The sequence below is a fragment of the Botrytis sinoallii genome (assembly GCF_014898435.1).
Source record: "Botrytis sinoallii strain Bc 23 chromosome Unknown BSIN_037, whole genome shotgun sequence".
Classification (NCBI taxonomy): domain Eukaryota; kingdom Fungi; phylum Ascomycota; class Leotiomycetes; order Helotiales; family Sclerotiniaceae; genus Botrytis; species Botrytis sinoallii.
The window spans coordinates 51,177-67,204 of NW_024066064.1; the positions used below are offsets into that span (position 1 = coordinate 51,177).

The window sequence follows — 16,028 nt, forward strand, 5'->3', positions numbered from 1 at the left end:
GATCCTCCAGATGTGGACTCGCACCGTTGATCGGTACATACACACTTGGTGCCACCGAATTCGTAACGTACGTTGTAGCTGATCATGCATCTGCTGTGCAACAATCCACATGTACAAAGCAAATCTAGATTATTCCCCGAAGAAATTTCTGTATTTCGACAATTTTCACAAATCGTCTTTCGAATCCCATCCATGATCTGACAATCTCCTGATACCTAATCAAACCATGACAACAAGTACAGAAACCCCAGAAGATATCTCTAATTCCCCAAATTCAGAATTTCGAGATGAAAAACCAGCAATCGCCGAACTCGAAACCCCAAGCACCACTCCCCCAGATGAAGAAATCCAAATCTCAAAAGAACTCGATCAACTCATTACCAAGAAATTCGATCGACACATCGTTCCTTGGCTATTTGGCCTATGGCTCTTGGCTTTCATCGATCGCTCCAACATTGGCAATGCGAAAATCGATGGATTAGCTGCCGATTTGGATATTCTGACAGGAACCAAATTCAACATCGCGCTCGCTATCTTCTACGTGCCATACATATGCGTGGATAGTATGTCAATCTCCCAATCATCACTTAATCACTCAAGCAACACTCTAACCGTAATCCAGTCCCCTCAAACTGGCTCGTCAAGCGCATAGGCGCAGGCTACTACCTCCCCGCCCTAATCATAGGCTGGGGCCTCATAAGTCTCTGCATCGGCTTTGTTACCACCTGGAAATCCCTGCTCGTCGCGCGATTTTTCCTCGGTCTCATGGAAGGCGGTCTTCTAGGCGGCATAATCATCTACCTCGCCATGTTTTACCGTCGTCACCAACTGATGCGACGGATTGGACTCTTCTACTGCGCTGCGCCTCTATCCGGTGCCTTTGGAGGTCTCCTCGCTACGGGCCTCTCGGAAATAAAAACAAAGAGGTATAACGGATGGCCATTCATATTCTTCGTCGAAGGCGGAATCACGCTTCTCTTCGGCATTGTGACGATTTTCTTCCTGCCCCATACCCCTTCACATTCGACATTCCTCACGGAAGAACAACGCTACCTCGCAATCCATCGCATGAAGCTCGATTACCGCGGGGCGTCGCCCGTGGCCAATATAGATAATGAGAAATTTGACTGGCACTGGGTGAAGCTCGCCGTGTTCAATTGGAACACGTGGTTACTTTCTTTGAATTTTTTTGCCGTCATCACGCCCATCTATTCGTTTTCGCTCTTCTTACCGACTATCATCACTGCGTTGGGGTATACGAGGGTAAATGGTAATTTACCCCCTTCATTTAACCTTCACTCCAAACAATACTCTCAAGTGAACTAATCCCTGACCCCCTTAAGCAAACCTCCTAACGGTCCCCCCAAACATGACTGCCTTCCTCAGCGTAATCCTCGTCACTTCTCTCTCAGATCACTTCAAGCGTCGCGGTCTCTTGATGCTCATTTGTGCCAGCATCGCCATCATCGGTTATGTGATGCTCATTGCAACCTCGAGACCTCACGTCCAATATGGAGGTACATTTCTGGTTGCCGCGGGAAGTTTTGCTTGTCCGCCTGTTGTTATGGGTGTGTATTTCTTCCTTTTTCCTTCTTCTTTCTTCTTTACTTTCAACCCCCATCTTCTCTATTTCCCCCAAACAAAAAAGAAAAAAGAACTTTAAGACCACAACTCCAAGCTAACCCCCCCCTTCCCCCCCAAGGCTGGCTAGCAAACAACACCTCACCCCACTACGTACGGGCCTCGGCATCCGGTCTCCAAATCGGCCTCGCCAACATCGCCGCCTTCATCGCAACATTTACCTACATCGCCGCCGACGCCCCGCGCTATATCACCGGCCACGCCATCAATCTCGGTATGTTGGGTTTGTGTTTGATCGTGACGAGTATCACAATGGGGTATTGTAAGTGGGAGAATGGGAAGCGGGAGCGGGGGGAGAGGGATGGGAGGTTGTTGGAGGGGAATACGGAGATGTTGGGGCATAGACATCCGGAGTTTAGGTATACTGTTTGAGGTGGGTTGTTGGTGGGTAAGTTTGCTGTAGGTTATGGAACGGATTTGTAACAGCTTGGATGATTAGTCGGAAGGAATTAGATACATTAGAGCGAGATTGCAGTAAAAGTACCAAGGAACAAATGACAAATCACGGCAGCTAAAGAGATGAAGTAACTTCAATAAATATTATAACTCGCTACCTAACACCAACCAACTACCAATACCTAGCGATAAAAAATGAAAGTTAAAAGAATTAAAATAAAAGGCGAGAATGTTGGATTCCCCCAAGAAAAAGTATTCGAAAGTTCCCTCCTAAAATCATCTCCAAAACCACACAATATTCTTCCAAACCAAAGAAAACTCAATCCATCCCACTCATCGCCCCTAAAACATGAAGTCCGATAAAAAAGAGAAAAACAAAAAAGAAATCCTCCCATTCCCATCCATCAAACTCCAATCATTCCAACACATTATCGCCGGCTCTCGATCGCTCAAATACCAGTCGATGCCCATCCATCAAGCTCTAGAAAACTTCTATTCTTCTCTAAACCGTATCGTGTATATAATCGCAATCGCTGGGTGGGAAAAAAAGCGAGAAGAGAATTTAAGAAGTCAAAGGATCGCAAATCCAACTTTGGACTCCTTTGTAGTAGTAGCCTTGCATTTCTGCGATACCCTTGGAATCGATGACGGCGTAGTCACCGACGCACTATTGTCTCTTGGTTAGTAGTTGCTTTTTATTTCAGAAGGAATATGGTCAATGGGTATTGAAATGTAAGGGGAATCTTACATCCTTTTGCGTGTAGAGCCAACAACCGGGTGTGTTGTCAACATTAATGTTCATTGATTGGGTATTCTTGTTGAAGAGATCTGGCATATTGTTGCAGACGCCGACAGTGGAGTAACCGTTGTAAACAAATCCTTCGTATTTCTTGTCGGTGTAACCTTGGAGAAGAAGTCTGATGCATGTGTTAGTTTATTTTATTGTTTTGATGCGGATTTGAATTCAAGCGAGTGAGGAAAGTAAGAATCCATACACAGATTTTCCATCTGGTGAAGCAAGATTGCAGCTGCACTCAAAAACACCTGGCCAAGAAGCTGGGTTTTGCCAAACACAGCCTGCGGACCTGGAGCAGAACGAATCAGTTGCCTCTAGGACACCAGCCAAGGCTGTAGAGGAGAAAGCGAGAGTTGCCAAAATGGCAGAAGCAGCTTGTGTGAAATGCATAGTGATTTTTGGACGTTGTTGAATTGGAATTTTTGGTTTGTTTGAAGGGTAATTTGTGTTTTTGATCGTTGCTTGTCGAATGGGATAGATATCAAATGAAGATTGAATGATGTTGTTGCGATGAAGAAAGAATATTTGATCGCTCCTTCCTCTCCTTATATACCTATTTCTCCACCACCTCACCATTTCACAACTGCCTCAACTATACTCCAAGAGAAAAAAACTAGCAATATTGCACGATGTTGTCGAGTTCAGCCAGAGGTGAATTCTTGGCCGGAATTCCACCTTCCGGACAAGTAAATACCTCATCGTCGATGATCTTTCAGATCTTCGATTTGGGGCCGTCAACGTAATCGTATTGAGCATGTAGAAGTATATCCAAGAGATCAAAATACGAGATAGAACAAGTGATACTACTCTGGAATGATGAAAATTACACAGAAAGTTTTCCTTATTGGTGGCTTCTGGGCATACAAACTCACACTACTCCAGTCGATGAGGTTTGGTTCCAGCCTTGCCTAAATTACGTTCTAGCTTGAACGTCACTATGTTCCATTAGGTATGACGAATTTGTAAATAGCGTGAAAGATATGTAAAGGAATATGATGATGATTAGATCGACGTATCATCTGCACTGTTTCATCAATTGGTCATGTATCACGTAGAAACCAAATCTGATCGTCTTTCGCCTTGATAGGATAGCATGCGTTACCCAAATAGGAGAAATTCTAACGTGCCGTACACCTAAAATATCAAATTTCACAAAGACCTTGGGTGTTCTAAATGCACCAGCAACGTGGTAGATTCAAAAATACTGATTTAACAAAGTGACTTGGGCGCTCGAGAAATGTTCTATAACTATGAATATAGATATGTAACGACATACTAGACTTCGGTGAAAACCGAAGAGATCGTAGTCAGAATTGGAGATGTGATGAAGATATGTCACGATTTGGAGTCGTCGATACACTTACACAATCGCCGTTGCTAGCACGGCAATAATGGGAATCAACCGAAGGTGCCGAGGGGCACAACCGGACACTGTGGTTGTGTTCCACTACACTCCCAACGAACAAATTGGCGGCTGAATGACTGTTATTCCATAATACCTGAATTAGAGAGTCTTCTGATGGTTCAAAGCTTCTTGCAACGATACATGAATCGTACCAAGATGAGAATTGAATCGAAAAGCCATGAGATCTATTAAAATTCCGTGGTGACTCATATATTACTAGTTTCGTATTGTACAAACTTTTGTATTTGGTGAAAGAATCGGAGGAGAGATTACTAAAACTCATTGCATACGTCTCATCTCAATTTGAAATTGTAATGGACTTAGTCTCGAGATTTTGGCCGACACAAAATGTCCACTCACAAAATAGCAGGTTTTTTGAGGCTGTTTGAAACCAAACATGGCTCAAATATTGTTCCTGATCCATGCCACGGACAACGTGGCTCGAGATACCCTAAATAGTGTCAGGTCTGATGGAAGGGAATTATAGATTGCGGAAACGTACCTTTGAATTATCATTTTACGAATGAGGAGTAAATGTATCCAGCCCCAGTGATAAATTTGATAGCCACCATTCAATCGATCTCGGACATTATTCTTCGCCAAAAGGATGATTGAACTTCAGCAGCCCATTCAAGCCTCCAACCCACCCATCGTCATCCTTCATGCCACTTTTGGCCCCTCTCATAACACAAGGAACGCCCCCACCCCACTCGCTGCTGCCTTTTACCATTTCCTCGCCTTGAACTCTTACTTCCATGCCGACGCCAACTCCAATACTTCGTCTTTGTCCATCAATACTAACTTCCAATTCTCTTCCTCTATTTTTATCGCTCAATCGAAGTTTTATTGGTGTATTTGCAGGTACAACAAGAGGTCTAAATGAAAGACTTCTTGGACAGATCGGCGTCAAAAGGAGGCTACTGACGAGAGGGTGAATGATACTGCCACCAGAACTCAAACTATATGCCGTACTTCCTGTTGGTGTGGAAATGATCATACCATCTGCAACAGCCTCAGTCAAGAATTGATTATTGACAAAAACTTCAATAATGGCTAAATGTGCTTCTTTCCCCCGATGAATAATAACTTCATTCATGGCATGCACATCGCCTTCTGCACTCTCGTGAGCACTTTTTCCATAAGCGTCAAAGACCTCTACCTTTAATCTATTTCTGAGAAGTACCTTCGAACTCCTTGTTGAACCCATGGACTTGCCTCTCATATTTGACCAGCCAGACATATCGTCAATCTTATCTGAAGTAGATGTTTGGATGTGAGGATGCATCTCGTCTTGAAAGAGGTGAGATCCAGCAGCAGCACCCGACATGTAGACCTCTCGAAAGGCTCTTTTATATTCAGCAAACTTCCATTCTCCCAAGAACCCTAGAGTACCCATGCTGAAGGAAAGAATTGGAGGAACATGACGAGTTGTGCTGAAAAGGGAAGATGCATGTAAAATGGTTCCATCTCCACCGAGTGTTGTTACCATATCAACTTTGGATGGTAAGAGGGATGGAAGATCAGTATTGTATATTGGAAATGCCAAAGAATTGTGTATACTCTCGGCCACCTTTTGCTCGAAGATGAGAGATGTGTTGCTGTAATTTGAGTGTATATGTCTGGCACCTAGTTAGCTGAGAGATTAATTTCTAGATGGAGATGGGTTTTACAAACTTAACATATTCAAGGAGAGCCTCAGCAACGGTCGGGGAACGATCCTTCTTTATGATTAAAAGGTTTCGAGGTGGTGAGGGCCATTGTAAAGAAAGGAGATCACTCTCTTGTGAACCTGCAAATTTTTCATGTGAATATTTGTATCAAGGTACAGTGACGCACTTGGGAACTTACGATGATATCGAGGAACGATTCTATCCGGCAAACTTTTAATATCTAAGATTTCCGATCTTGGTGTTGTGTTGCTAAAAGATCTAATTTGTATGGAGCGAAATTTGGGCAACACCCTTGGAAACATGTTGAATTTGAAGAACGGTGAGAGATTCTAGTGATTTCGTTGTACAGACTGACCCAAGTGCCGAGATGATCTTACACAAAAAGCTGTCTATGAAGCTTCCCTTGAATGGTAGGTAGGTAGAGCAAAGGACTGACTAACACAAGAGGGGTACCATTGACATTGTTGGTGGAGAGGTCGAGAATTCGTTGGATATCGATTGATTTGGCCAAGGGTTGATGCCGATGAAGTTTCTAGGTTTTGTTTCAAGTAATTGATTAATAATAAGAGCACAATGACTTGACGGTGATGGAGCTTTATTCATGAATAGATCGTAGACAGATAGATAGATAGCTATCTCGTCACTCTCATTGGAAGGAGACTTTCATATTAATTTTGGTTGTTTTGTAAGTATTTTGTAGGTTTATATTTTCCTCGAGGTTTGGATGACAATTCTCACGATGGTGATTCGAAGAAAGTCAAAAAGCATACCTCCAGCTACCCATACGCGCACGTGACCGTATCTCTCTTATCGAAACAAGCTTCACTCCCTCGAGAACTCCCTCCTTCAGTACTCCAAAAATCAAGAGATGGTCTGTGCATACGATTCTATTATGTCCGCTTACGTCCAAGGTTTGAGCAAGGCTCTACCTACTGCTAGGTACCTACGCAAAGCTTTTATTACCATAGCTTACTTCACTCACTTCACTCACTCACTTCACTCCATACATCACTCACATGCTATTTACTTCATGAGGTACGAGTAGTACGTACTAGGTACATATATTGATCCCTCCCCTCACAGCTCGACAACCACGAATATATATCATCTCTGATATATATATATATATGATATATCCCCAAACATACTCAAAAATGAAGGATTTCAATAAGATCATTTAATATTCACTTCAAATCAATCTTCATATATGCTTTTATACTTTCTTTCTTAAGAAAAAGCTTCCGGCAACATCCAACCAGAACCTAATCCACCCCACCAAAGCAAACTACCATAGCTGCCAGTAGTACGAAATAGCCTTCCATCCCTCTAGCCTTCCCGCCTTCCCGAGCACACGACAAATCTGCCTTGTCATATCCTTTTTCCACGAGAGCCTCATTGTGCATATTTAAACCTCAGAGCTTACCTTCCTTCTCCATCAACACATTCAAAGGAAAAATCTGGTGTTTCCATTCATCAAATAATCATGGCCGACCAAAACCTAAAGCAAAGGAACAAGGCTCCAACCATGCCGGCGCCTGTACCGGATTTTGGAGGAGGAACGAAGGAAAAGGCTTTGGAAGAAGGAGATCATCCATCTGGTGAGGTTAGGCATGGATCGGTCGCACAAATTGGCAGACTGTTGAGTTTCGCGACTTATTTCTGGGCTTGTTGTTCTACGTAAGTTTTGCTGGATGAGATTCGAGATATCCTGCTAAACCGACACAAGGATCCAAGCTACACAACTTATCGGCGTACCTTTATATTGGATAAATCGAGATATATATTATTCATGGATGGCACTCACGAAACAATCATTTGGACTTTTAATAACGACGATGACCCAATGGTGGAGTCCAACAGTGGTTAGAATAAGTGGTGATGCGTCAGTAGCAGGACAATTGCGAAAAACTGCGGATGGAAGAGCAGAATGCGATTTTCCAGAAAGATTGATTATGATTGCGAATCATCAGGTATGCACAAGCTAGGAATGCGTTAAGCTCATCGTACTAAACGTTTCATAGCTCTATACAGATTGGCTCTACCTCTGGTGGGTGGCTTACACCAATCAACCTCAAACACACGGTTATATTTATATTATTGCAAAAGACTCTTTAAAATGGGTTCCAATTATTGGATGGGGAATGCAGTTCTTCAATTTTATTTTTATGTCCAGGAAGATGGAAAAAGATCGACCAGTAATGGCCCATCGATTCAAACAACTTCAAGAGAAACGCCCGGGAGCTTCGGAACTCGATCCCATGTGGCTTCTATTATTCCCCGAGGGTACAAATGCAAGTGATAATCGAAGGGAGGCGAGTGCAAAATGGGCGGCAAAAATAGGCGTTAAGGATATGGAGCATACTCTTCTTCCAAGAAGTACTGGTTCATTTTTCTGTTTAAATGAGCTTAAAAAGACCGTGGACTATGTATATGATTGCACAATGGCCTACGAAGGTGTTCCGTAAGTATGACTTCTTCATGATAGACGATTCATTCTAACAATTTTCAGGAGAGGAAAGTTTGGTCAGGATTACTTTACTTTGACCTCTTCATATATCGAGGGGCGACCACCAAAATCTGTAAATCTCTTTTGGCGTCGATTCAAAATTGCCGATATACCTCTAGATAATGCCGAAAAATTTGAAGTATGGTTACGAGAGAGATGGTACGAGAAGGATGCTTTGATGGAGCAATACATGACTACTGGTCGATTTCCCGCCAACGTGACTTCAGAAAAAGGGACTGTGGAAGAATTTATTGAGACGGAAGTTAGACCAAAACATTGGTGGGAAGTTTTTAATATCTTTATTGTTTTGGCGACTACAGGATTAATCGCCAATTTATTTGCCAAGGTTTGGAATGTAGTCTTCTATGGTAGCACGAGGAGATGAAGTTTACGTGTGTACCTGGTATTTAGAGGTAGGAATTTTGGTCTACATAGGATTTGAAGGTATGGCTAAAGGTATGAATGTATATGGATGGACAGCGTAGCATGGATTATTAATGACTCATGGAGTGAGTGGTGTTTACAAGGTCAGGGTGGGCGGGATAGGCATTTTTCATATCAGATATTCTCATCTCTACTTTTATGCGAAATACCCAGACGGATGGATGGATGGATGGATTAGTAGGTTAGGTTAGGTTAAATTTGGTTGTGAATAGAAGAGGGGGAAGGAATGAATGAATGGATGGATGGATGGATGAATGGACTATTCATAGGCTTGCTTATAAATACTGAGAATATATTTCTTGAGATTTGATTTGATTCGATTCGATAGATATGTCTGTGAAGAATTTCTTTCCGACTTTTTGCGTGGTATCCAGTAAGTTGGGTAGTCTTTTACTATATTACCTAGGTAGGTATATATATTATTGTTTGATTTCTCTGTGAAAGCTGGATGGGATATTGAGGTGTTGAGTGGCTGTGGATAGTATATATATCGTATATATTATATTCATATAAGATATTACTTATTTACTTTTATCTTTTTTCCTTTCCTCTCCTTTCCTTTCGGATTTTCTCTCTTTTACTCTTTTACTCTTTTACTCTTTTACTCTTTTACTCTTTTACTCTTTTACTCTTTTACTCTTTTACTCTTTTACTCTTTTACTCTTTTACTCTTTTACTCTTTTACTCTTTTACTCTTTTACTCTTTTACTCTTTTACTCTTTTACTCTTTTACTCTTTTACTCTTTTACTCTTTTACTCTTTTACTCTTTTACTCTTTTACTCTTTTACTCTTTTACTCTTTTACTCTTTTCTTCTAAGCGACTCTCTTCTTATCTTTTTATAAGTTTCTGAGTGAAGCTAAATACTTACTTGATTTTTAAAATATATAAGAATAAGAATAAGAATAAAATGAATGAATTATATATATATATATCTTATTAGAAAAGGTGCTTATACCGCATATCACATTATACTGTATCGGGATTAGCCCGCATGTGACTCTGTCGAGTCCATACATATATATCGTATCTCTATATAGAACTTAATAATATTAAGGCTTTTCCACCAACTCATATATAATCTTCTAACAGATTATAAGCTCGGATTCGCGTAACACTAGGATTAGTCTTCCGGAATTACTTAATTAATATTATAATAAACAATAATGACTTCATCAAATCCAAAGGCTATTGTCTTTATAAATATAATCAAATCCAAAAAATATTCAGGTGGTATTTAATCTAATACGATTGAGCGATTGGGGGAGTGTGGCTCCGTTCAATGAATAAATCTGATTTTGGTATTATTATAAAATTCTGGCATTTTATGTAATATTGTAAAGTGTATAGCACTATTACAATAAAGATTATATGAAATACTCAGGTGTGTAGTATTATAGTAATCCAACTTATAGGGTTGAAGAGGGCGATGAAGCTCTGGCAAACGATTACCATTTACTCTTATCTTCTTTCAACAACTCGAGAATCCTAGTTACAATACGATTTTCTTGATTTCCTATCTTTCGATTCTTTTTTTCGTCTCGATTCTTGTAAGCTTTATATTGATGGTAATAATGTGGTATAAATAATCAATAATACCTTACAAATCGATTAAACTTTATACAATTGAGGGTTATCTATAGAAAACCTTGAAGTTAAGAATGCTTGGATATAGTTTATAGGAGAATTATAAAAACCCATTGATTTAATAAAGATTTTTTTTGTTTCAGAAATTTTCCCACCATCCCCCCCATTTCTTCAATAGTTTTCCAATCATCTACACTTATAATCTAATAAGTATAATAATCATTAAATTATTATTTTATTTAATATTAGTTTTTATAATATTTAATTTATTTTGCTTATCAGTTCCGCTATTTTATAATATCTCAGCTCTCAATTTTATCTCCTTTCGATTTTGATATTTTTTCACTTACCTATAATTTGTATAATATATTCTGTTTTAACAAATCAATATATATTACTAAGTATAGATCGATTGTCTTTCTTTTCGATTATTGTTTTTATATGATTTTGATTTCGATCTTTTATATTAACAATAATTATACTAGTAATCGAGGGGGAGGGAGAGTATATAGGGAGCCGGAGGGTTTATAAGGACCCGAAGACATTGAGTGTAGGGAGCCGGAAATCCCAAAGGGAATCGGAGGCAATTTGAAATCATATATAGAGGAGGAGCGGATAACTATAATAATAAGAGAATATATATTATTATATTTAAATAGAAGATAATAGAACCATTTCCTATACTTCTTATAATAGAGATCAGCAAAACCAAGATGATCAAGGGTATTATTGTTAGTCTTGTATCCCCTTTTGGATATATTCAAAAAAAAAGAGGAAGAATTGTAGAATATATTCTATAGGAAAACGCCCTGGTATTTTATTATATAAGAAAGGTATATGATATCTCCTATATTCTTATAAAGAAAAGTAAGGATCAAGGGATTCTATATGATTAGGGTGATTATATAGAAGACTGTATCCCAACTTTTTTATTAAAAGGAAAAAGCTATAGAGATATAGGCTCTATAAGTTAGTAGATATTATATTATTAATACAATCTCTATACTCTTAAAGAAGTGTTTATATTAGATATTGAATAATTCTAAAGAAAAGATTTTTTTTTTAAAAAATTAATTAAAGATATTGGTTTCTGAAAGAATATATAAGATCTGATCTATTAATCCCATAGTGGTTTTGATAACTACAATCTCAAAACGCTTTCTAGTATTCATTGAAATCAACTCGCTAGCTCCAAAGTACTTGTTAGCAACCCTCGAAATTCATCGAATTAGAATGATCAAATACTATATATATATCTATACGATATAGATTATACCGCTTAGTTTGATTGAAATCAATTATAATCCCGATTTATAATATAACGCCCCATAGCTTTCGATAAACTATATAGCTTTAGATATACAATATTAGTATGGAGGAGTATTAGAAAAGGTGCTTATACCGCATATTACATTATACTATATCGGGATTAGCCTGTATATGACTTTATCGAGTCCACACATATATATCGTATCTCTATATAGAACTTAATAATATTAAGGCTTTTCCACCAACTCATATATGATCTTTTAACATATCTATGTATTTATATATATTAGAATATACAATCTTAAATAACTAACTCTAATGCTTTATTAATATAATATATCTAAATACTAAAAGTAAAATATCTTTAGTTTAGTTAGTATCTAGATTTTTGAATTTTTAAATTTCGGAATTCCTAGATATTCAGATTAAATGATTAGTCTTTTGCTAATAGATAGATAGATACTAGATAATAGTATAGCTGATAAATAGATAATAGATGAATATTTCATTCTATTTGAATTCTAGTATTTTATAGCTTTAGAGAATAGAGAAGAGAGAAGAGAGAAGAGAGAGAGAGAGTATATAAAGTATATAAACGTAGATAAATAATCTTAATTCATTAGACTATTATAATATTCTAAGCAAGAGGACTAGTCTTAAGAGTATATAAGAATTACTTCTTTCTATAGATACCTATAGATAGCTAGCTCTTTAGATAGAATTTCAATATTGATATTAATATTTAGAATTTAGGGTTTAGGGTTTAGAATCGTAGGTACTATAGCATTTATATTCTTCCTGAAGTAATATAGAGGAGAGAGGAGAGAGATTACTTTTAAGAGTAGATACTAGCAATGAATCAACTAGGTGTAATGTAGTATAAAGACTTTTTATTAATTCTTCTAAACTATGAAAATTCTATCATTTATAATTTTATACAGATTCGATCATGACAATTACTCGCTTATTCTATCTACATCTTCATTTTTGTTTTACTGGAGAAAAAGAAGAAGAAGAAGAAGAAGAAGAAGAAGAAGAAGAAGAAGTTCTAGATATATAAATAAATAAATAAATAAATAGATAAACAGATGAATATTTAGTTAAGCTAAATCGAAAGCGATATATTATCTGTTCAATCTAATCTGATCTATCTAATTTATTATTTCTTATTTCATCTTTTATTTTATATATATCTTATTATAAAATATAAGATGAGATAATATAAAACAAGAAAATGTATATTAACTATACATTACAAAAGAACAGAATCAATAATTCTATATATATACATAAATAATATGTTTATTCTTCCTTCTTAAAGAAAAGATATTGTATATTCAATTCAATTCGTGGGTATCTAATGTATGTATGTATGTATGTATGTACGTATGTATGATATTGAAGAAATTCCAAGAGAAGATTCCCACAACGAGGAAATTCCTACAAAGAGGAGAGATAGATAAATCACATTCAATGTATCAGATCGACGTATCCCACGACCATCAGAGCATCAATCAAACTTGCCCAACCCTGGATTCATCTGAATCCAATCATGATACCAAAACGCCTCAGATCCCAAACTCCAAAATCAGCGTTCTAGAAAGAAAAAATACACTCATCTTTAAACAGGTAATCCTCTCGCCCTCCTCTCATCCTCCACCTTCTTAGCTTCCACTCTCGCCAAGAAAGCTTGTCTCTCTCCATATGCTCCCTTCTTCTTCCCAGCTGCATCCAATTCATCCTTATAACCCTCTTTATCCACAAACCCAGCCCAATCCATCGCACTCTTCTCTACCGTATTTAATTTCTTCGCCTCTTTACCCGTCGCACCCGCACTATTAGTCAAATTCCTCGCTACGGCCGCTTGTCCAAAATATAGATCCGTTCTTTGCGGCATGGGATTTTCCACCACCGGTTCAAAGATTGAGCGTCGAGCTTTCTTGAGACCGCGTTTGGGTTTGACGAAGAGTTCCTTTTCTTTTCCTCCCTCTCCTTTCTCCGCAGCAGATTCTTGAGATGCGAGAAAGAGTTTTGCTTCCGCGGAATCTTTGGGAACGAGTTTTTGTTCCGTGATGACTTTTCCGGCGAAATTGTAGGTGCGTTTTATCATAACCATTGAATCAGGTCCGTCGTTGAAATTACTGCGTTCTCTGGATCCTCCATGGAGTTCTGGAGATTTTCTTCCATTACTTGGACTTGTAGATGTGTTTGCGGTTTGCGAGGAGGGTTTAGGCTCGGTGGTACTGGATGAGATGGGTTTGCCGGATATCATGGTTGCCCATAAGGCGTCTACATCTACTGTTGCGGCTTTTGTATCTGCGAGGGGTTTCTTCTCAACTTTTCTATAGATGCTCATCAGTAACAAGATTTGTAAATGATGAATGATAAACATACTCTTGAGCGCGCATACTCCTCGTCTTAACTAAACCTCCCTCACCACCCTCATCTTCCTCTTCTTTCCCGCCCTTCCTACTCTTCTTCTTCCGCCTCTTCAGGCCTTTCTCAATAATAGCTTCATCACCCGAATTTTCAAACCCCGCATCTTCCGCTTCCTCATCATCGCCTCTCTTTCTTTTCGTAGTCTTTTTCTTGGATTTACTCGTTACAGCTGTAGAATCCTCATCTTCAGCTTCTGACTCTGAGGATTCATCTTGTGCTGGAGCAGTATCTGGTGCAAAGTCCTCATCTTCTGATGATGCGTATTCTTCATCTGATGGTATGATCTCGGGCGGCATGTTGAATTTGGTGGATGTGTGAGATTGTAATGTAGTTAAGTTTGTCGAGGTTGACGCGAGAGGATTCGCAAGGCTGAGAATTCACATGTTGAAATCAATAACCTTGTGCTCACTCGTTTGGTGTACTTGGGGTGTGCATTTATCAATACCCATCGATTGTCACGTGAAAATTCAACTTCGTCTGGCTTTATTTTACTAAGATCACAACTCGCGGAACATATTACCACACCCACAACAATTAGATATAGATATTCAAGAGTTTGAATCACTCACTCACGCACTGCTGTGCCGCAGAAGCACATTTTCAAGAAAGTACTTCCTCATGTAATTACAATCATCACATTCTGTTGAAGTCTCAGATATGCAATGCATGTAAGCGCGAACAGGTTCGGAGCCCCTCACCTTACATGCCATCTTCCTGCATCCAAAACCCAACAGAGTTCAGTGCCAACGTTGAACAGTCAGAATTCCTGGCATAAGCAGCTCCCCTTTGCCCCTATTCCAGGGTTCGATTGATGGGGTAAAGGGCTCTTCTTTATACTATGTACTGTACTGTACTATGCTATGTATGTGCATACTGGACACATTCCGTACAGGGTGGAGAGAAAGCTCCTGTGGATTAGAATTAGATTTCGCGGTATCATCTCTCTTGGGCTCGACCGATTGATAGATTGATCTCTTGATTTCCAATGAAGATCCGCAAATTGAAATCACTCTCACTATCAAACAATATATTGTAAATATCGTCATAGCGTGTATCCACTCAATATCAATTATTGACATGACAGTAAACAGACGACGCACAGGATGTCAGCCATCACTTCAGGGTCTTTGACTCCTTGATGGCTTGACCAAGTGATGTGAACAAGGGGGTTTGCATCAGATATAGAGAAATAATATCTGGGGTAAACTTTTTCATGATTATCATCTTCGTTTCTCGTGCACGATGTTGGCGCTCATAGATTTGCTTATCAGGATCGAATATTCATCAAACGTTGGAGAAATTATCTCCTCGATTGTTATATTTCAATCATCGAGTCTAATAAGATGGTTATTGCGGCTATATTGACGGTAATGATGATTTCGGTTATCTGAAGTAGAAACAAGCTGATATAAAGGCGGGAATCCAATATTGGATACTTGTATCATTTGGCTCTTGGGGGTTGCTAAAGAGTGGGATAAGAGTCCGTTCGCTGTATAAGAATAAGAATACCTTGTTGAGCTCTCCAGATATTGAAAAACTCAAAAAAACAAAAAAAACAATAGCAAGCCTGTCTGCCGATATCCGTACTATGGCTAGATAAGAAGGTATCATGTAAATATATCCAACAAGAGACGGGATGAACCTCGAGCATTCGGTGTGAAGTTGTGAGGGGTAAAAACCATATCGAGTGCGATCGATACTCCACCAGCTCCTAGATACGAGGCGACAACGAGGTAGTGGACGTTTTTGACTAGGGATCTAACAATTGGAAAATATTTACAATAGCTTCTTGGATTTCTGATTGGTCAATTGGACGAAAAGGATCGTCATATAATGTTGTATGGCCTGGGCCTGGTAGCTACATATAGAATAAGCG

At 38.8% G+C, this 16,028-nt stretch overlaps 5 protein-coding genes across 5 annotated transcripts; 2 read left to right on the forward strand and 3 right to left on the reverse strand.

The window, feature by feature from the left end:
• Positions 1-76: 76 nt before the first annotated feature.
• On the forward strand, positions 77-2,013 carry EAF02_011866 (uncharacterized protein; the record flags this gene model as incomplete). Its single annotated transcript, XM_038907914.1, has 4 exons — positions 77-563; positions 623-1,270; positions 1,344-1,568; positions 1,703-2,013. Exons 1-4 carry the CDS (start codon positions 227-229, stop codon positions 2,011-2,013), a joined length of 1,521 nt encoding a protein of 506 aa, XP_038752259.1. The 5' UTR covers positions 77-226.
• Positions 2,014-2,178: 165 nt separating this feature from the next.
• Positions 2,179-3,223, reverse strand: EAF02_011867 (uncharacterized protein; the record flags this gene model as incomplete). Its single annotated transcript, XM_038907915.1, has 3 exons — positions 2,179-2,704; positions 2,786-2,954; positions 3,033-3,223. 3 exons carry the CDS (start codon positions 3,221-3,223, stop codon positions 2,600-2,602), a joined length of 465 nt encoding a protein of 154 aa, XP_038752260.1. The 3' UTR covers positions 2,179-2,599.
• Positions 3,224-4,827: 1,604 nt separating this feature from the next.
• Positions 4,828-6,210, reverse strand: EAF02_011868 (uncharacterized protein; the record flags this gene model as incomplete). The annotated part of the gene is made up of 3 exons (XM_038907916.1): positions 4,828-5,857; positions 5,913-6,027; positions 6,087-6,210. 3 exons carry the CDS (start codon positions 6,208-6,210, stop codon positions 4,828-4,830), a joined length of 1,269 nt encoding a protein of 422 aa, XP_038752261.1.
• A 1,181-nt stretch (positions 6,211-7,391) lies between these two features.
• On the forward strand, positions 7,392-8,799 carry EAF02_011869 (uncharacterized protein; the record flags this gene model as incomplete). Its single annotated transcript, XM_038907917.1, has 4 exons — positions 7,392-7,585; positions 7,635-7,878; positions 7,930-8,369; positions 8,418-8,799. 4 exons carry the CDS (start codon positions 7,392-7,394, stop codon positions 8,797-8,799), a joined length of 1,260 nt encoding a protein of 419 aa, XP_038752262.1.
• A 4,535-nt stretch (positions 8,800-13,334) lies between these two features.
• Positions 13,335-14,448, reverse strand: EAF02_011870 (uncharacterized protein; the record flags this gene model as incomplete). The annotated part of the gene is made up of 2 exons (XM_038907918.1): positions 13,335-14,055; positions 14,108-14,448. 2 exons carry the CDS (start codon positions 14,446-14,448, stop codon positions 13,335-13,337), a joined length of 1,062 nt encoding a protein of 353 aa, XP_038752263.1.
• Between the last annotated feature and the right edge of the window lie 1,580 nt (positions 14,449-16,028).